Here is a 21796-nt window from a genome sequence, read left to right on the forward strand (position 1 = left end):
TACAAACGGTATTAGATAAGCTCCTCATGCTCTCATGTGGTAAATATGCATGACCCCACCCTGTACCAATACTTAGAAGAGAAAATGCTGTGGTCACAAGTGATAAGTAAATGTACACGTGGATTGTATATCTTTTAATAGTGGTTATGCAAACAACCTTTCTTTTTCCTTTCCCTAGGAACGTTATGTGGCAAGCCTAATGCCTTTGCAAAAATGCATATCACCATGGAAGGTAAGGAAATGTAATTTGAATGAGCTGGAAATTGGTGATTAGAGAAAATGGTTACGGTATGCTAATGATTTTTTTTCTTTCTTTCCATAGAGTCCACCACAGCTGAGGCAATTTAGCCAAGATGATTTCATGAGGACACTGGAAAAAGCAGGACCGCAGCTCACATCAGGTTTAAAAGGAGACTGGATAGGACTTTACAGGTCATTTCTCTCACCAGCATAAATGAAGTTATATAAATGAAGACAAACCCATAACACAAACACTCTTTTCCTGAGCAAACTTGTTATCAGTATTGATTTGAATAAGACTTGCTTTTAGAATATATGCTTTAATAGGAGTTGATGGTGCTTAGTATACTTTACTAGCTTAAATCTGTTTCTCTGTAACCCCTTAATGGTTTTCATAAGATGCTACTAATACTACAAGTCTCTGTATTATTTGTGGCTTTATTTCTGATTCTAACTTGATTCTTCCTTCTAGTCAAACACCAAGATAAAAATGAGGATATTTCAAACAAAGCCTAGCCTTTTTTTTTTCCTGACAAAATTCCTGATCTTTATTGTTTTTCAAACCCTTCTTCTTTACATGATTTTCTCAATCCTTCTCTTGATTAATAGAAGCACCTGTTATACTCCATTTCAGAATATTACATTGTTTTGAAGGTAAACAGAGAAAGGGTCCTAATGCCTTATTCAACTTCAAACATAATTACATTTGATGACTTAGAAAACAGTGCTATCAAAATTGTAGTTTAAATATAAAATGTATTTTGCTTCGGTGTTTTACCAGGCATTTTTTGAAATCGCCCAACTTTGATGGTTGGTTTAGGAGCCGGCAAAAAGAAATGACACAGAAGCTGGAGGCCCTTCATTTAGAAGCACTCTGTAACGAGGTTAGAAAAATGTGTACTTACAATTACATTTATCATCTTGTAATAAAAATATATTCTCCCTCAAGTCAGTTTTACTTGTGCTGTTTTCACTGCTTGAACATAAAAATGTTAATAATTTTTGTCAACTCTGATCTAGAAAAACACAAATTTGTTAATAAAGTACAAGCTAGAACTAACAAAAGAGACACTATGAAATGCAGTATGCTTGTCCTTTTGTTTTCTTGTGCATTTTGAAATTGAGTATACCCCAAGGGGGGAAAAAAACACGGTTTTTCCTCTTATTTGATAATGTTATTTCATTCAGCTTCCTTCCTTCCTTGGTATTCCAACACATTTTTATTTGTGACATAGTTTCTAGCTTTGAAGGTATAAACTCAGTGAGTACCATAGTAAATTGACAACTAATTAGATATGGATAGTAAATAAGCGTACAACTGATTCACAGTAATTGAAAGCTGAGAAGTGAAATATGTTTATTGATATATAACAAAACGCCACAGAAATGATCTTATGTTGTAAGATCCGTTCTTTGCTTAAGAAGCTGAAGTGGGTATTGGTATAATTTGAGTCGGAACAACTGATAAAGAAAAGTATCGCAAGAGGAGAAGAGATTGTACAACTAAAGAGGGAATAGGAAGGAAAAAATAAGTCAACACCACAGCTTTAAAACAAAAAAAAATTTGTGCTGGTCATCTTGAAAAAGCCATTGATCCCCGCCCCATGCCTTGTCAATTCCCAAACAGTGTATTGTAGCAACTCAAATAGATTGTTCAGTTAGAGCACCCCAATAATTTGCATGACAATAGCTAGGTCAATTATATCACCTGGAATATATCCAAATGTCTTTGACACTAACTTACTGCAAAGAAAAGGGAATGTGTCACGAATTTATTACTAACTCTGCTGCTTATTAGCTTTTTCTTTTGATTCAAGTATTAACATCTTTCAGTACGTGAGGAAATTTCTTTAACAGGTGAATAGTAAAGGGGTAGGGGAACAGAGCTTCCATAACAAAATTCATTTAATGAGTATCTCATTGTGCTGGCAGATCTGATTTGGTAAACATTCACTGTCATTTTGTGTTGTAGATGCTATTTTTGAAACTGAGCCTGTTTTGGCATGATTTTATATTTTTTTATTTGTTTGTACTGTGTTTGTGTCCTAGTCTCCTGTTTTGCTAAGTCCTGGGCAAACATGCAAATAAAGCAGATTTTGCAGTTCACAGTAGAGACAGTACATGAGTAAAATGAGTTTAGTAAATGGCATGAGAATAAGGAAAAGCAGAAGATCCATTCTGAACAGTAGGTGTAAATTAATACTACTTTTGAAAATGATATATGTTGCCATGATCATGTCAATGCTTAATTTTTGTTCTTTTAGAACTTGGTTTTCTGGAGTCAGAAGCATACTGAAGTAGAAACGGTGGATCTTGTCTTAAAATTGAAGAATAAACTGGTAAGTAAGTGAATTGAACATGGTTCAATTTTGCCTGACTTAACTAGATAAAAATATTTCATAGTTGTGTTTACAGGTACTTAAACGAAAATATTCTTTAAGATTGAGGTAGCTCAAGGATCGGTCATTCAGGTTTTTAAACCAAAACCAGTTCATTTCAGCCATGACTGAAGAGTTAGCTAGCTTCCCAACATCATCCAGCTATGTTGGAAACCGTTGTGCTGGTCGTCTTTGTTTTAAAACTAGTTGCAACTTTGTGACCGATCAGAGATGGAGCAAGGCTGGATCCTCTGGGAAGCAGAAAACTAAACTTTCTTGAGATTATTGAAAGCCCAAATCAGTGTTAGCTCATGCTGTTGTGTGGGTGTTGAGGAACCTACTATTGTCCAAATTCCTACTCAGTTGGCAGATGAGGAGTGAATTTTCTGGTTTCACTAATATGTCACTTTGGTGTGTCTTACCTTGCATTTTTAGTAGAAATCACTTTTTCTTGTACCTTTGCAGTTGCAGGCTGACAGAGAACAGCTTCCTGTGAAAACTGACACGCTGAAAAAGCTGCAGATGCACATCAATGATATTATACTAGCACTTCCAGGTGACTTACAGGACATCTTGCTGAAAACAGGCACAACATGATTTCTGCTGGGCTTTCTTTTGTGCAGAAAACAAAAGGCAAATGTAGTTTCACAGAAGGCAGTGGCTTACCAACTTCAGAACACAGCTCTAAATAGTATGTTAACACTACAAATGGACTGTGCTAGTAGTACAGCCCATGATACTATTTTCACTGTTTTTTCTACTTAAATACCAATGCAACTAAAGGAATTCCTGTGTCTAATAATGTTTGAAATAAGTGCTCTTAAAGAAAAATCTGTGGGCATATGAAACTATACCACAGTGTAGGACCACAGTGCAGTGCTGGCATTGCAGAATGTCTTATAATTGGTGCTGCTACACCCAATCCTGGTAACTCAGGGGTAAGCAATATTGATCCTGTTATCCTGTTCTGTCCTGTTGATGTAGTATCTGATTGCTTCCCCCCCCCCCCCCCTTGTAGTTTTCATCTAGTGCTAAGCCCAACTGGCTTATTGTGTGACTTGGTCAGAATACATTATAGTTGACGTATTTTACTGGTAAATCATTGCTTTCAAAACTGCTTCAGGGACAGCTGAAATAATCAGATTGGTTCTTGACTTTCTTCTTTTCTCCTTCCTACCATCCTTCCAAAACCATATTAATTTAGTATCTTTAAAGAAGAGAAGGCAGCTGACAAAAATTTCCTGAAGAGAAGTCTCTTCCATTCAATATCAGTTAATTAGGGTGCTCTTAACTCACATGCCTTAAATATAAAGTAATTGTGTACTAATCGGTAGTTTTAAACTGCTGACATTCAGGATTTAAAGTGGATTACTAGTGTAAATGAAGTAAGCAGTATTCATCACAGGAAATACACACATGGTGGTGTGTTTTTAACTCGGTGATTTCAGTACAGTTAGCTGATACACAATCTGTTTCAGCTGGTGATCGTAGCAGTCAGCTCCTGTAATAAATATTTTATATTTTTACTTTATTTTTTTACTTATACCTGTAGGGTGTTTGAGGAGGTAATAGGGCTGGAGGGAGATGATGTTGGCTTCAGCTGAAAAAAAGCCTATGGAAAGGTCGAACTGTGTCAAGAAAAGATTGTAGCATGAAATTATTCTCAGTATGTGTATATAGCAGACATACATAAAGAGTAATTGCCTCTTGCATATTAAGCAACAAGAATGTGATGTTTTTCCTTAACACGTTTCAGCGGTATATAAGAACTCAGCTGCTCCACATGCAGTGTTGTACTTTTGACCAGTTTGAAGTAGAATAAACTTATTGCTAGAGTGTACACACAGCATACACTTTTATATGACAAGTGGATCACAGTTATTAAAAAAAAAATCTGCTTTTAAGTGCTTGGATAGAATTTTTAAAAATTTGCAACATATTCCTGCTACAAGAATATGCTTTTGTATGATAAATATTTCATACCATCTTTCTAAAAATGTCTTATTTAGATATAAAGTGTCACAACGGTATTTTTATGAAAATATGTATTTTAATACTGATATGGTTTGTATACAATTACTCATTACCAAAAGTTTAATGTATCTTTTCTGTTACTTAAACTACATCACTTCAGCATTAATTCCTAACTTAAAAATTTTTTGCACACCTGATGAATAACCTTTCTAATCCAGAAATTAGTAAGTGGCCATTCTTATACTAAATTATCTTCAATATTTAACCTGGAGCACTGTGTAGTTTCTTGGAACCATGTAGACTGGTAACAACTATGATAACTGTCACATGACTGCAAGTATGTATTTTTGTAAAAGGAAATAAAGGGTTTGATATCTCCGCCCCCCCCTTTGGAAGTATGTGACTGAGATGATAGGTGTGATTTGTTTGTTTTCCCCCTCTCCTTTGTAAGCAAAGCTGCTCAGCAGCTTGTAGACACTGCTGCTTAGTCTGACTTTATGAAGCTGTACCCCTTGGGTGACCAGAAATACCTGATGTGATGGAGTGGTGTTGTAGTTTGGTCATGCATTATGGTTGTAATATGATAGAGCTGCAGGATCATCAAGAAAGCAAAGGGCAGGGACTGGCTTCTAGCAACATTTTTCCAATCTTCAGTCTGTTTCCTGGACACATCTGAGAGGCCCTTGAGGAACATGGTAGTGGGAAATAAACTGCAGGCAATGCTCAATTTGGGTTTCTTCAATGGAGTTGGTATTGGTTTGAATCCCTGAATAACTAGATGCTTAAACAGAACTAGAATCATGTTCAAAAGAAAGGCAGAATGAAAAGTTATGCTATGTTGTTTGCCGTGTTCATAAGTGACTTGAACCACCATTACAAAAAGCATTACAACTGGACCTTACATTTTGCTTAGAGTTGCAGTTATAGGTTAGTCACAGTCTTTTCCTCATGGCAGGTTTATGATCTTGTCCTGTCTCCCTGCAGTCCTTTCACCCTGAGCATGCATATTTTGACAAGGGATGCTTCACCCATTCGTAGTGTTGCAGCAGAGGTATTGGCTGCAGAAAGTAGTTGCCAGCTTTGCAAGCTGGAATTTTCCTATCTGTGGTTTTGGTTTTAACTCAGTGGGTTTAAAATATAGATAACGAACTTGTACTAACCCTCATTCAGTTGAAGATTGACGGCTAAAGGATAGTGCAAAAACCCTACAAGTTTCAAAAGCTTTGCCTCAGTCTTAATCGGACTTACATATATTTTAAATTGTATTTTTTAATGTACATACACATACATTGTTTGGACCAGGATCAGAAGAAAAAATTCCTAAGTGACGGAGAGAATACCTGGATAATTAGAAAGGGTCCTAGAAAAGAGGTAGCAGCTGTTCAGTAAAGAAATACTAAAGCTAAAGGGCTCCAGTTGGGTCATGAGAAGAAATTGACTGCTTCAGCTAGTGTAATGGGAGATTAAGCTGGACATGCATAAGCTTTGGGACTTCTCAAATTTCTTTTAAACAACATAAAAATAGAGAGATAAAGTACAGTCAAATATGGTAAAGGTACAGCTAGTCCTTTAACAGTGTTAACATCCATGATTTGAATAGAGAAGAATGAATCAAAAGTATATTGTGAATAATAGTTACATATGATTATACAGAGTGACCACTTCCATCAATTTTGAAATGCTGATTATTGACAGTCACTTCTGAAGCACATGTTAGATTTTACTCAAGCAACTGAAATAATGAAAGATGTCTATTAATGACCTAGCAATAGTAAGAATATGCCAGCTTGGAGATCTAGAAAGTAACTTATTTTGAAGAGAGTCCTCCAAATATTTTGTAGTACGTTTATTCTCAGCTCAGTTCAGGGAAGCTTAACTTTCCTGTCCAAAAAAAAGTGTCAGTACTGAGTGCTCTGAAGGGAAAATAGGTAAGTATTGGAAGTCTATAAATGGACTTCTTAAAACTACCAGGAAATTGAAATCTAATAGTTAATCAAGATCATATTAACATCTTAGGCACTACCTAGATGAAGTTAAAATATGACTTATTTGAAACTTAAATGTTATGGATACATTACTTTCAATCAATTCAAAACAGATTTTTGGTTCAGATGAACATAATTTAAAACCTGGGTAAGACTTTCAACATGGCATGTAAGAAAAGAACAGCCTACGCTGAGTCTTGCTGTTAGGATCTGGTTCAGAGCTGCCTCTTTATCGAACTGTTAAAGATCTTTTTCTTTAATGGAGGATAAGGAAATAGCTTACCTTTGAAAAATACTAGCTATTTTGTACTGGCATTGCTTCTAATTAGCATAGGTAGGTGGCTACAACTCCCTTGAAAATTCTTAGGGCTTTTGAATTGAAGCAATGCTTCCTTGGGAAAGGGAGCTCAGCAAACTATTAAATGCAGCTTGCTTTTATGTTGCCCAAAATTTAATTATCACTATACTATGGGCTTTCTACAGCAGCTGTGAAAGAAGCAAGTACAGCTGGTTATGAAATCAAACGTACATTTCAGAAAATGGCATGTCTCTAGTAAACCATGACTTCAGTTTTATTCCCTTATTACTTCCTGGTATCTGCTGCTGCTTCCTGGCCAATAAACTGTATGCTGTTCTGGCTTGCCTTGAGTCTGCACCCTCTGGAATATTGGGGAGTTCTGTTGCTATTAGGGTCTATTTGGGGCTCTCTGAGGATTTGTGTTACCCTTAAACCCCTGCTGTCCTTGGCCCTTCGGGAGCAGAGCCCAGGGGCTGTCACGCCTCAGCGGGGGCACGAGCTGCAGTGAGGTGAATGACTGCGGTGTGCGGCTGAGCCCGGGGCACCCGTGACCCGCCGGGCGGTACTGCGGGGCCGGCCGTTGGTGCCGGGCGCCTGGGGCTAGGCCTGGGCCTGGGCTTGGGCCTAGGCCAGAGGCGCTGCTCGGAGGACTACATTTCCCGGCATGCCGTGCCCGCGGCGGCCGGAAACCGCGTCGAGGCGGGATGGAAGCCTGCAACTACAACCCCCGTCATGCGCCAGCGGCAGCAGCGAACGGGAGCGCGGTGGCGGGCGGGCGCGGCCCTCGCTGGGAGCGGTAGTCCCCTCCGCCGTTGGGCGCTCGGGCCGTGTGGCGGGGGGTGGTTCCGCCGCCGGGGGATGTGGCGAGTGTGACGTGATTTTGTCCGCGTTGGAGCCGGGGCGGCCGTGGCGAGCGTGACGTGGCAGAGAACGAGCGAGCGAGGTGCCCCGGCCGCACAGCAGCAGCTGCCGCTGTCGTTGCTGCCGCCCGCGACTTATAAGTCGGGGCCGCCGACTGAGCCCCGCACCTCGCATCCCGCCTCGCCGCTCGCGGAGGGATCCGTGAGTGCAGAGAGGCGCCGGTCCGCGCTCCCCCTCTCTCCCTCCCTCCGTCCCTCCTCACCGCGCTCCTCCCGCTGCCTGCGCCGCCGCCCAGCCCCACGCCGGAGCCGCCATGGGCCTCACCATCTCCTCGCTCTTCTCACGTCTCTTCGGCAAGAAGCAGATGCGCATCCTTATGGGTAAGGGGCGAGAGCGGTACGCCGCCACCTGCCCGCCCGCGGACCCCCGGAGCCCTCCCGCTGCCGCCGCAGCGCCCTGCCGGGCCCACCCGCTCCCTCCCTCACCCGCTCCCTCCCTCACCCGCTCCCTCACGGCCGCGTCCCGCTGGCGGTGGGGGAGGGGAGGCTGGCGGGAGGGGGTGGGGGGGCCTTTGCTCTGTCCTGGGGTGCTGGGGACAGGACACCTCTCTATCCTCTTTCCTCAGGGCTTGTGGGGTTGGTGGAAGTGAGTGAGTGGAGGGGAGAGACGGAGCGGCGGGGGAAGGGGGTGGGGATCAGGATATGTCTGCCCTTCCTTTTCCTCCGCCGCGTTCTCGTTTTCTTCTCTCTTACGCGCCTCCCTCCCCCGTCCCTCCCCCGCCCCAATCCCGCTGTCGGGGGTCGCGGCTGTAGTGGACACGGAGAGGCAGAGCCCCGCTTCCCCCGGGGTGTGCAGCGGGGCTGCGAGGCTTCGGCCCCTTCTCCCCCTTCCCCTGCACCTGCGTTTCCGCTTGCGTTGAGCCGGAGCAAAGCGTAGAACAAAGATCAAGTTGCAGGCGGTGAAGCCGGCGCCCGCCCGCCGGGGCCGGGCCGAGGAGGGTGTCCCCGCGGCCCGGAGGCGAGCGGGGCTTGCGCCTTGCCTTTCCCCGCGCTGCCGGTGCGGTTGCGCTCTCGGCCTGGAGACGCCGCTCCTGCCCGAGCAGTGCGGCTTTTCGAACGGGATGTGACAAAGCCTGATGCGCTTAACACCAAGAGCTTAAGAAATTGCTGTATAATGGCCGATTTTTGGTAGCTAAGGTGTCTGTATGTCTGCCTCTTGTGAAAGGACATTTCGGTATAGCGTCTGTGCACTTCAGTTCTCCTGTACCTCATGTACAAAGCCACAGAACCTCGTAGGTCGCTCTTTCAGTGCTTACTTTGTCTTATTGTCTGCCTGTAATTATTTATTTGGAATTAAATTCTGGTTCCCTTGACACAGACCGTGTAAGAGTTGAAGCCAGTGCCTCTTGAAGATTCTCACTTCAAAATTATGGTTCAAAGTCAGAGCAAGCGCATACTGCATTTAGTATTTTCTCTTCCACTTCAGCTCTTTCCTGCCTTCTTCCACCCACCTACCCACCCCTCCCACCCCGCTTCAGCTTTATGTACAAACAGATTGTAACCCCCAGATTTTTCTCAGATGCTTTTACCAAAGTGAACAGAACTTTACTCATGGCTATAGACTGAAAGAGCTTGTCCTAAAATAGTATGAAGCGCCCATTTCAGTGGAGCCAGCAGTGGGACTGGGTCCTAATTGTGAAACTGCTTGGCACACTACTCCTCCTTAACGCTGCCTGGGTATACACAGCAGACACAAAATGCAGCTTTTTTAAATTACATTTTCTATGTTCTCAATATATTTTGTGATGACAGAGTTCTTCATTACATGCACAGTAATTTTTCTTGTATATTTACTGCTTGAAATTAGAGACTCTCATCCATTTGAAGTTAACGTAATTTTTGTCAAGACAACTTTGTACATCTGACTGTTTCAAGGAGGCGATTTGACTGTGTCCCTAGCAGCCAGACTCTTCATATGACTCTGAATGAAGTAAAATCTTCAAACGAGCTTGACTGTAGGATGAGATAGTGTTTATGGTATTTGTAGTTCTGTTGCATTCTGCAAAATAATGAAAACAGAAAACCAGTGCAATACAGATCAAAACAGCTTGCAAGGCTTTAATTTCTTCATTGGTAAGTCATTAGTTCAAAATTAGGTTAGACCTGAGCTAGGGAGCCAGACTTTCTAGCAGTTGATTCAACTGCTGCTTCTTTCATTTCTTAAATAATTTTGATTTTTTAAGGCATGGAATATATTAGAATACAGGACTGGATCAGAGCATGAGACTGCACCATATTTGTTATGTAGTATAAGAGGGTGAAACTTTTGCTGTGTTGTGATGAGAGTGTATCATAGGACCTAAATTGGATGCTTGAAAGCAGAATATTTGTTTATACCTGTTGCATGGAAAAGAAGCATTTCATGGCATTCTACATTATGTATCAGCACTTTAAGATGTCTAAATTAATACTGGGACTGAATTAAACTTTTCCTCAAGGTGATAATTTTCAGTTTATGATTAGAAAATGAGCTGGACAAGGCTAGGCATCAAAGTAGTATATCAATGAAGTAACTTTATGGCGTAATGTGTTTATAGATAAATATTTAGGGGGAAATATTATATAGGTGAGTTGATAGTGAACAGATTGTTAATTTATAATTCAAACTTCCCATTCACAGCCATCTTATGTTTCTGCAGAATTCAAGATAGAGTAGAAGTAATCTAGCTTTTAAGACAGACTTTGTGTTATTGGGTTCTGCAGAATTTAAATATTTCTCATCAGGTGCCATTACCAACAGTAATCATGGCATGCTATCTTTCATATTCTCAAACTACATTTATGGTAAAAGTGTATGTTTAATGCTACACTGTTACTGAAATGTTGTTTTAAAAAACTGCACTTGTATTTTTCAGAATATTTATTTAACATGATTCTGAGGAAATGAATGTAAAATAATTCCTGCATCTTCTTTATAGGTGGAAGTAACATGAGGGGAAAAAAAGACATAACTGTAGGATAGGATTGAAGGACTTAAAGTTACACTAGGCAATGGGGCATTAGGGTGGAAAAACTGAGTCCTAACCCTATGTGTACCTTCTGTAAAACTCTAAGACAAGAGTTTCTTTTGCTTAAAAAAGAAGTTATTGATTCGTTGTCCACCTTTCACTATCATAATTTAGTGTTCTGTGTCTTAGTGTAACTGTGTGTTAACTGAGATAATAGCTACTCAGCAGCTTCAAATATGAACATAACTATTAAATACATTGGGGAAAAAAAATTGTTACATTCTTTGGGAATTGTGTCATTGTACAGCACAAAACCATTTAGCTGGTTTTTAATTGTGTTTTTTAAGCACTGTTGGAGTTTTTTTGCACCTGTGTGCTTTCATTAGAAGCTGTATTGAGAATGACCCCTTCATGTGCCCCCCAAAGCCTTACTCAATTGAAGTGAAACCTTGAAGAGGAATAGTATGTAAAGGGTAAATAAGACAAGGTTTGAGAGAACTGGTATAAAGGTAAAAGAAAAGTAAACTAATACAAACCTGTAGTAAATAGGGATTCATTAATTTTAATTTTTTATTCTGTCTTTTGTTAATAATGTGAATGTCATGAATCAGTTAAATACAGCAGAGGCTTTTTTTCCCCCCCCCCTCTGATTATGGAAAACATTTATGTTGGAAGCAGCAACATGCTGTATTCTATAGTAAACTTAGGACATCTCAATCTGACAACCAAAATCTCTTGGTCTTGATGGGGATTTCATTTAAAAAGTCAGTTCTCAAATTTTCTGCATCTAGAGTTTATATGAGGTTTTGTGCTATGATAATTGAGGCAGCTTGATACTCAGCCATTGATGATCAAAGTAGAAAGTTGGTAAATAAGGAATGAGGTGTGGGCATAGGGGTGGTGTTGCCAGGGAGAGGTGAACTACAAGCTTGAGATTTGGAACTGACAGACTGTGGAAAAAAAAAACAAACCACTCTTAAGAGGAGTACAGGGCTGAGAACCACCATGGTTTTAACAGCATTTGTAGATGTTTTCTCTTCAGCTAGAGGAAGAGGATGTTTGACTCAGTTGAAAGATAAATGATTGCAAGTCTGTGCTTCCCATTTATACTTCATTGTAATTTAAATGCTTTGTGAAACAACTGCTGACTGTCATACCCTACATAGAGATTTTTACACCTTGGTCAGTCAGACAGTGAAATCAGAGTGAAAATGTAGAATTGGAAATATACTTTATGTTGTTTGGGGATTTTAAGACTTAGCTTTTAATCTCAATAGTTAAATCAGCTTAAACTTTGACATGGAAGTAGCTCATAGATTTATACTTAGTGTTCCAGTGCAAATGTAAACGTGTTTATTCTTGGACTGCTAAAAGCAATAGTTGCACTTCCTAGCAGCTCAAAAGATTAAAGGTGATTTGGTGCTCTGAAATTTCTTGTTCTAAAAAGGGTGGTAAATGGCAAATCGGAGTAAGAATTATGAATGGAGGCTGTACTCTTGATGACTGTTGCTTGTTTAGACTTCATAACGTTTGCAGTTTGGCTAAAGGAGGCAGTTTTTGCAAATAGGGTCTCGGTAATTTGCGGAAGTTGCCTTCCCTTGGTTAAATGCTGCTGTCTCAAGTGTGGAGTTGGAAGAAAACCCATATCCATAACTCGGCCTGCCTCAGTGCAAAGTCCAACAGCCTAACTAGAATGGTGGATAAGAGTGGATTTAAGCAAGGTCTCTGGGCTTTGCTCTTGAATAGCTAATGTAGCCTTCTGCCAAAGCCATTGAGGTGGTTGGTGGTGGGTCATGGTACAAGAGCAGAATGGGTAACTGGGGCAGTAGTTTTCTACATTTAGCAAATAGTTTCAAATTCTTTACTACTTTGTAATTTCTTAACTCTGAATCATATCTTCAAATGGTTCTCAATACCCTGTGTAAATTCTTTGAAATGAGATTAGCTTTTTTTTCCTTTGTCTCTATCTGTATCTTTAGTATAACCTCTAAATACACTAAAACCATTTGTGTAGGTAATGTTATTTTTCTTTCATTGCTAATTTTAACAAATCATGTCAGTGTTTATTCTGCTCATCACTTCTTGAAGGTTTGTAGGGGGGAAGAAGAGTTTGTGAGTATGTGTAGCTTTAATTGGTAGTTCAGTAAACAACCTTAATGTTAATTTACTGGAAAACTATCACATATATCATGTACATGCATTATGTTTCCTTGCAGATTTCTAGGCATCCTGCAAATGTTCATCTGAAGCTGAGCTGTGTGAGATTAGTATTGTGCTTCAAGCATTGTACTATTAAAACTTTTTTTTTAGCACAGATGGAGTATTTGAGAGTTTCAGAGTTTGTTAAAGGGCTTTCTAAGGCTACCTGACACTTTATTGGTGTACAGAAAATGCTAACATTTAGAAGTTTCATGACTTGCAAGCTCTTGTGAAACTTCTGCTGCACCATGGTCGTGGGGTTTTTTTTTAGCTTTTATGTTGTTGTTCGTGCTTGTGTGTGGCTCTAAGAGACCAACACTTAGACAAAGCAGATGTAGAGCTGTTAAGTTTTAATTTGAGCATTTGGGGAGTCTATTACCCCTCAAGGAACTTTGGTTTTGATGGTAAATTTTTCCCTCTTCCCCCCCCGCCTCCCCCCCTTCTTTCATGACATCAACAGTTGGAATAACTTTTTTTAAAACACACAATGACAATACCAAAGAAACTGGATTGGCATTTATAATCCTGTTCACAGTACCAGAATGTAGGACAATTATAGATAGGTTTTTTTAATTAGTTAGCTGTAACAGCAGTTTGCGTCTTGAAAAGGAGGAGCCTTTTTAAGAGTTTGGTTTCATTCTGAATGAGTAGGTAATCTCAAATTCCATTTTGTTGCAATGCTAAGGAAACAGTTGTGTTAATAATAAAGACATCAAACCACTTAAAGCTTAATATATTGCAGTTACCAAATAGGAAACTAACTCAGAACACCTAAGAATGTTATCAAACAAGGACAACATTTAGTTTCTTATGCAAGTATTATCTAATTAATTCTTTGATGGGGCTTTTATTTTTGTTTGGGCAAAACATTATTAAGTTTCACAAATAGATATTTTATTTGAACAGTTGCTGTGGTAAGTGTTTAGTACCTACTGTTTGTTTAGGTGTTTACGTGCTAGGCATTGGATTCTACCGTAGACAGTAGTATTCTGAGTTGCTCTTACACATTCTGAAATGCCTAACAATAAGCAGTTGCACAAACAGTTTTACAAAACTGCAGCGTATGCCTGCAGTGTCGGTGATGCTTCTCAAAATGTCTTTGAGACTTCAGTTTCTTTGTTTTGTTTTTTTCTTTACGGATCACATATTTACCACATAGCTTACATTGAAAACCACCAAGCTTAAGTTTTGTGATAGAAATAGGAGAGCAATTTCAGTGCAGAAGGCCTTCTATAAAGATCAAAAGGAGACTCCTAACAAAAGCATGCTCGTGGATCTCAATGAATAGAAGTGATGTCCTGAAGAAGAGTTACAGCCCTTAGGGTATATGCAGAGGGAAGACAGGAGTTTCCTAATGTATGTGTTTGTCAGCGCAGAAGAAATGTGTTAGCAAAGGAACAAGGGACTGGAATGAGGGAGACTGGAGTGTCTTCTGTTCATGGTACCAACGCCTGTTGGTTCGGGTGCATGTGAAGCTGGCCATGGCTGAAGGCTGAGACCTTTCCCAGCTTGACTGTGAAGTAGCAAACATGATCGCTTAGAAACTATGTGCTGCTTGTAGGTTGCTGCTAGGCATTTAAACCTATCCTGACTCACATTCAAGAAACTTTTCAAAGTGAGTGATAAAACTTGATTAACACAGGTACTAAGGAAGATGACTAGAAACTTATGAGCCTGTAGGTTGTGGATGAAAATGTTATTGACCTTGTTCTCTTCATTGCTTGTTCTCTCTCTCAGTGCTGGGTAGAGGAGATGGGGAGAAACATACAGCAGCACATCAACAATCACTTAAGAGTGTTTAAAAAGTTGTTTCTTCTTAGAAAAAACCCTAATACGCTGCATGTAAAATGGCATGTTTTTAAATTAGCAGGTTGTTTGTATTGTGAGCTAAATCAAATTTTCTGTTTATTCTAGTTGGTTTGGATGCTGCTGGTAAGACAACTATTCTTTATAAACTGAAACTAGGAGAAATTGTCACCACAATTCCTACTATTGGTAAGATAAAATCTCATGTCTTCATTCTTGCTACTCTAAATCTGTGTTGTAGAGACAGGCTTCTGAAGGGTATAGGGGCTTGCTATCTTTGCTGTTAGCGTAAGAATCAAGACCACATGGGGTTTCTGGTACTGCCATAACATAACTGTGTCAGACCAATGATACATCTAGACCAGAACTCTCTGTCTGATAGTGACCAGCGGCAGATGCTCAGAAGTGTAAGAGCCAATCAAGTAGCAGTACTTCCCCCAAACACCATGAACGTCTAGCAGTCGGTGGCTGTAAGACTTGTTGAACCAAAGGTGGTATGCTTGGATTTTATGCATTAATTCTTTTTTTTTCCCCACTTAGGTCAATTTTCTTCTTGATCTAAAAATTAAATTCTGATAAGTCATTTTATATACATTTGGGAGAAATATACCGTAGGAAGTAACTCTCTTTAACACAATTAGAATTACATTTTAACACTAGCATTAACTATTTCTAACCATTTTACTCTCTTATTTTAGGTTTTAATGTGGAAACAGTAGAATATAAAAACATTTGTTTCACAGTTTGGGATGTTGGCGGTCAAGATAAAATTAGACCTCTTTGGAGGCATTATTTCCAAAACACACAGGTAAGAGTTCTGAGATGGCAATTGTTAAAGTGCCATTTTGTAAAGTCTCATTATATGTGGAAAGTTGTCTTCTGTCCCTTCCTTTCAGAAAGGCTCCTCACTACTTCCTGCAATTTCTGAGGGTTGTCCAGATTTTGTTCTGGTTGAACCTGGTTTGTTACCCCAAAGGCTTCAAGTCTAGTTTTGAGTGTAGCCTGGCAATGCTGAAGTCCTGCAAGGTCTACCAGTGTTCTGTAATGTGCCAGAGCAGCTGGTTTGTTTGTGAGGAACTCTTCAACTTTGCTGTATCCATGTTTTGGTCTGTTTGAACTGGCGTTAGCTTATACATAAGAAATGTTACTGTCTAAGCACCCTTCTACAAATTCTTTTTTCTAATTGGCCTCAAAATATAGGGCTTTTACTGTGCTATATCGGTGTATTTAGTACGCTGATTCTGCAAAAGCATTGTAAAAGATATTATTAGTGATTGATTAGAAAGTGTCTGCTTCATGTTGATGTGTCTGCTGTCATTTTTGGTGACATAAATGTGATTCTTTCCTTTGGTTCACAAGTAGTAAGGTAAGTTGCTTGTTAGTATCAGGAAACTTTGGGAATGGGATTTTTTTTTTTTGGCTGTGTTGAATATAGAACTGCTTCCAAGAAACTTCTTTGCAGCATAACGTATGTGATTGGTGCAGAAAAATGGAGAAGTCTGGATTGACGAAAAGGAGCTAGCAAAGTACTGTTGTGAATAGAGTAATACTTAATTTCAGTTCCTTATTCAGCCCTGTTACTAAATATTTATAAAAGATGCTTCTGTTTTCTTAGAGAATGATAAAATGTAAAGTTTTTGGACTAAAATTTTAAGACTAAACAGTGTGTAAGGCGGACACTTGAATAACAGATGCCATTTAGAAATGCTGTTTGGTACAAACTTTTTTAAACAAATTCAGGCCTTACTTTAATGGTGTGGGTTTTTTAATGAAACACAAAATGGTGAAGCACTTGTGATTCTCTTGCATTTAATGTAATACAATGAGTGAAAAAGGAAGGGGAGAGTTAGCTTCTGAAATTTTGCTGGTGTCTTTTTTTTTTTTTTTTTTTTTCCAGACTCATGAATCCCACACTACTTTATAAATTGACATTTGTGTTCTTTACCTTTTTGGATATAGAAGGCCTGGCCTTATTTTGCAGTTGAAACTTATGTACTTGTTCATGCAGACATCCTGCATTGCTTAAACAGAAATTTCTGTCAGATTTGCTTCCCTAAGAAAGGGAATAGTCATTATATAAAATGAGTTTTTTCTTTTTGTTCTTTATTAATAGTACTGCGTGATTTTTCAAAGCTGCTTAACTTCTTGCAGGGTCTCATTTTTGTGGTAGACAGCAATGACAGAGAGAGAATCCAGGAAGCTGCAGAAGAGCTGCAGAAAATGGTAAATATCAGTACCTTCTGAAATATAGTTGTTACACTTACTTTGTCATATTTTTGGACGTATGTCAGCTTCCCTAAGAGACTTAGGATTTTACAGTTTTAGGGAGTTTGTACAGTGCATATTGTTTTCACCTGGTAACTTTGGGTCACATGGTGCACTGAGTTGTAACTACAGCTCTGTAGAGAGCTTCAGCTCAAGAACTACTAAGGTGTTAGAACCTTTCTTTCCTTCATAAAACCTTAATAGAAATGCAGCAGATGACAAAAGAATTTTGAAAAAACAAATTGGTGCTAAGAATTTCAGCAACAAGGGTGCTGGTAAACTTAAACAGCTTATTGAAAGAATATTTCCTTACTTGTAGGAGAAGTTCTGTTAGGTGCTAGTTAAATTTTACTTGGTACTTACTAGTGACTTCAGGAGGAAGAATGAAAAAGTTTATAACCCTTAAATCAGTATTTAGGTTTCTTTAGCACTTGTTGAAGTAATTTAAGTACTTAAGTGAGTTAATTGAATAACATGACCATTTTTCCTGTTAGCTTCAGGAGGATGAGCTGCGAGATGCTGTGCTGCTTCTGTTTGCAAACAAGCAAGATCTGCCAAATGCCATGGCAATCAGTGAAATGACAGATAAACTAGGTCTTCAGTCTCTGCGTAACAGAACTGTAAGTGCTTAACTTCCTCGTTGCTGAACTCATGTTCTTTTGTTACATATCATAAATCTAATCTCCCTTTAAAGGAAAGTGAAGTTTTAGCTTTTTTCTGTAGAAAGACGCACATACCTGCTATTAAACTCCGTAGTGCATAGTTTAAGGTCTTCATTCAAAGTAAGTGACTCAGAAGTATAATCCAATATGTACAGCTGTTGCAGCATTTCATCTATTACCTTCTTGAAAAACACAAATATTCCAGGCTGTCACTGAAATACAGCTGTCAAATGTGTTTGACAAAGCATGTGGTGGGCTTTCCTGTTTTCCCAATACTTGTTATTCTGGGTGAGAATATGCATTCTGCATTCTCACCACTACAGAGATGGGAGGAAATTAAGTAGCTCCTGAATCGTTAGATTCCATCTGCACAAGCCTTTGAGACAGGGTTGCTTCACATAAACCATCAATCCTTCTATAATACTTGCTTAATGTCTGCATGTTGACACACTAAGACCATATCTGTAAGAAGGTGTTTTAGAGGTCTGTTAATTTAGATGATTCCACGTCCATTTCCTAAGAGTTGTCTTTCAAAAACAAGATAGTTTTCAGCACATAAACCAAGTGCAAGTTCCGTATTTGTTTTTTTGATGCACTAAACAGTGTTCTAGCATTTGGTAGGCCAAGACTGAGTTTTTGGATAACGTGTGAACCCCGCCTACTTTATATATACTTTTTAAAACTTGTAAAAATACCATCTGTTCAATATTGACTCTACTTATGGCACAAAATAGTGTTTAAAGAAAACTATTTAAGTGCGTATCTGAGTGTCACATACTGTGGTAACAGAGCTTGCATTTTGTCAGTTGCTAAACTTAATTTTTCTTTGTGTTCTGCATTAACAGTGGTATGTCCAGGCTACCTGTGCTACGCAAGGAACTGGTCTGTATGAGGGACTTGACTGGCTGTCAAATGAACTCTCAAAACGCTAACTCAGACTGGATGATTCTTTCACCAGGGACATGTTTGATATAAGTGGTCTAGGCTTGTTACAACAAAATTAGTTTGCATCTTGGTTATTACAGTATCTGGAACTGATATTTGGGCAGGTTATTACAGCGTTTCAACTTATTTTGTTGCCAATTATTGTTTACCGAGCTACATGTTGCAGAGGTAGCAATATGCTTGGGTAAAAATCTCCTTAACTTGGAAAAAGTGTCTATCTTCTGATTTTATTCCCCTTGTTAGCCTAAATGCCTGAATATAGTTATTGTGACATCTTTAAGATCTGTTTTGAACACTCTTTTGAGCCCCAATAAATTAATGTTTTAATTTTTTTTTCTCCCTGCTACTTTTAGTTTACTGATGCCCTGTTTCATTCCTCAGACAGTCTGCTGATTTAAAAATGTAGCATTCCGTATGTATTTATTTCTCTCCCTTGCCAAAAAGAACTCCTAATACTGCTTGTTCCAGCCAAGGAAATGCTCTAAAACACTATACAAATCTGCTGCACTGAGGAACATTTTATTAATCCTTGGGTTCTCTCAGCCCAACTTGCCTATGTGTGAATTGGATTTGATGGGTAGAATAGTTCTGTGCTGGTTGCGAAGAGCTCATGTTGAGATTGTTTTTAATATTCAGCAGATTGTCTTCCTTTATATTGTATCTTTTTTTTTATGTTGCATGTTGCTTTTTGGTATCAGCCTGACTATTTTTGCCCAGTGTATAATAGTTCTGCTGAAGTTTTACTGTTTGGTGAACATATCTTCATAAAGAAATTTTGGAAAATTCATCAAACTCAATGGATTAGTTTCTTCATAACCCACTTGGAATTATTCCTAATAAAATGATAAAATGTATAGTTCTGTGTATGCTCTTCTTGATTCTTGAAATAGTTGAACTGCAAGTTATCACTTCTTCTTTTTCCATATACTGAGCTTTCCTGCAGCTTGAATATGAACATTCTCAGACTTTTCACTTGTTTGGAGCTACGTAGAGCAGGACACAGAAGGTGGGCAACAAAGTTGTATACAGTGCAGTAGAGTAGCTGTCATCAAGACTTAAAATATTCTGTAAGTGTCTTTTGAAGTTGTAAATCTAAAATTCCTCTTAAGATGTCCAGATATGAAAATACTAACAGTTTAAAAAATTGTAATAAAACAAATACGAACTGCCTGAAAAGCACGCATGTCTGTTTCGTAGTTGTATCTACAGTGAAAAACCAGCACGGGTTCTAACAGGAGAATCACAAATTCTGCTGGTGGCTAGCTGGGAAGCTCGCTTGAACACCTGTACAGGGATTTAGTCAATATTATATTAATGGTGATAGTCACCCCAGAAAATCAGTTCTGTGCAACTGCTGCTGTCTGCTTTCATATTTCTGTCTCCTTATACCTCTGTGGTTACAAAAGACTTAATTAACATGTGGTTTTTGAGGCTGCTACTAATGAGTATTATAATATCTATTTTTCTATTGCCTCTCTGCTGTATGGATGCAAATATGGCTCAATCCTCCAAATGAAATACTCTGTTCTATTCATTCTATGTCTTTAGGAACCCAAAGCGTGGTTTCATTGCAGTTTTAGGCTAAGCTCCTCTCTTACTTTTAGCCCAGGCCTTGTTGTCCTTGCTACAAGAAATCCCAGTGACAAGGTCTGGTAAACTCAAGCTAGTTTAGGTTAAGAGCACCTTCCAAGGCAGCTTCTGCTGCTGTAACAGGTCTAAGTTTCTAGGAAGTACTGTTATTGTGAACACAACTAACGAGAGAAAATTCCTGAACTTTTGAATACAGTCATTAACTATCTCTTAATATGTAACAGAAACCCAAGAGACAGTGTAAGGTGAGTAGGGTTTTGCTTGCACCTTTAATGAATTGCTGATTATGTATTAACCAAAGTTGATATGTCCATGCATTGGATAAGTAGCTGTTAACGTGCGTATTTCTAGCAATGCAGTTCCTTGAAATAAACCTGAAAAGAACACCCTGTTCAGAAGAGGTGGCTTGTCTGTAATACAGGTTGTATTGGTAGCCCCAGTATGTTGACATGAAATAATGCTTGTGACAAATGAAATGCCATCCCCTCTTCCAAGGAAGAAGTTAGAGGTAGGCTTAAACAAGCAGATACTTAAAACAAATTAGGGCTATTATCTTGAAGGAAACATGCTGTTTGGTAAGCAGAGATTAAGATTTCATTGTTTTAATTCTTTCAAATGCTTTTAAGTAACTAAATACTCAGGTTTAGGTGAGCTCTGTTTAGCCACGACATGTTTTGAGATACAATGTGTGTATAGAAGGTCGTATTTCAGAGAGTCACTGTGATTGGTTCTGTGTCCCAGTAAGTTGTAATTCTGCTATAAATAAGTAATTTCACAAAATCAAAGTCAAAGTAGTAAAGACTTGAGCCTCATTTAAGAGTGATGGGATCTGTGTGAGGGGTTAAGGCTACAGCTTACGCTGAAGTGTAGTAAGACAAAGTCAGTAAAATTCTTGGGTGTAATTGAGAAGTCACTCTAGTGTTAATCAGAGCATAGAGAGGAACTGAAGCAAGTACTTCAACCTTCCTGTAAGTAGATAAGATCACACTTGACCTCTTTTACTGAAATGATACTTGCCTCCTAACACTCTGTAAGGTTGTAATCTTGGAAGCAAGGTCTCTGTTACGCAGTTTATTCATAGTAAATGAAGCTGTGGAAGGGACAAGACACTTGATGGGCTGTGGAATAATGTCACAATTGACAAAAGTAAACAAACTTTCCCTCTGGCTATTATATTCTCATCAGCTGTTCTCAGTTCTCTAAAAATTTCAAGGTATGCTCTAGATCACGTGTCCTTGAGTCTAAGCAGCAGTCCCTGGGGTTGGTGCATATGCTTAGAAAGCTGCCTTGCCTTCAGATGACAACCGTGAAGTAATTTGTTACACATGTTCTTCCTGGCCATTGCTATGACCTGAAATCTTGGTGGCTTTCATTTTCCTTTGGAGTTAGTGCTGCTTTTGTAGCTAGTGTTTGTCTGTTAGTACAAGAATGCACTTAGTCCTGATGAGGGTTTTTTTTATTATGCTGCTTTACCTTTTCTAGTACCAGGATCACATACGGTGTTGAAATCTGTGTCATATTCCAATAATATGGCTACTTGCCAGTAAATTCATTAGCTTGTGGCAGTGACGCTTTCATAAACTGAC

General features: G+C 39.1%; 2 protein-coding genes across 3 annotated transcripts in view; both read left to right on the forward strand.

Annotated features, from left to right (window-relative positions):
* DENND6A (DENN domain containing 6A) overlaps nucleotides 1-4976 on the forward strand; it is a 28288-nt gene extending 23312 nt beyond the window's left edge. For both annotated transcript variants that reach the window (XM_075096143.1, XM_075096144.1), the window contains exons 16-20: nucleotides 179-232; nucleotides 323-432; nucleotides 1022-1124; nucleotides 2505-2579; nucleotides 3084-4976. In XM_075096143.1, coding sequence (XP_074952244.1) covers nucleotides 179-232; nucleotides 323-432; nucleotides 1022-1124; nucleotides 2505-2579; nucleotides 3084-3215 — 474 coding nt within the window. In that variant the 3' untranslated portion in view covers nucleotides 3216-4976. The remainder of the gene's footprint in view (nucleotides 1-178; nucleotides 233-322; nucleotides 433-1021; nucleotides 1125-2504; nucleotides 2580-3083) is intronic.
* A 2644-nt stretch (nucleotides 4977-7620) lies between these two features.
* ARF4 (ARF GTPase 4) lies at nucleotides 7621-19474 on the forward strand. Its single transcript, XM_075096146.1, has 6 exons — nucleotides 7621-8116; nucleotides 14857-14937; nucleotides 15447-15556; nucleotides 16900-16971; nucleotides 17508-17633; nucleotides 18521-19474. The coding sequence occupies exons 1-6, from the start codon at nucleotides 8050-8052 to the stop codon at nucleotides 18605-18607; spliced, it is 543 nt and encodes a 180-aa protein (XP_074952247.1). The 5' UTR covers nucleotides 7621-8049; the 3' UTR covers nucleotides 18608-19474.
* The last annotated feature ends 2322 nt before the right edge of the window (nucleotides 19475-21796 follow it).

This window comes from Phalacrocorax aristotelis, chromosome 6, assembly GCF_949628215.1.
Source record: "Phalacrocorax aristotelis chromosome 6, bGulAri2.1, whole genome shotgun sequence".
Lineage (NCBI taxonomy): Eukaryota > Metazoa > Chordata > Aves > Suliformes > Phalacrocoracidae > Phalacrocorax > Phalacrocorax aristotelis.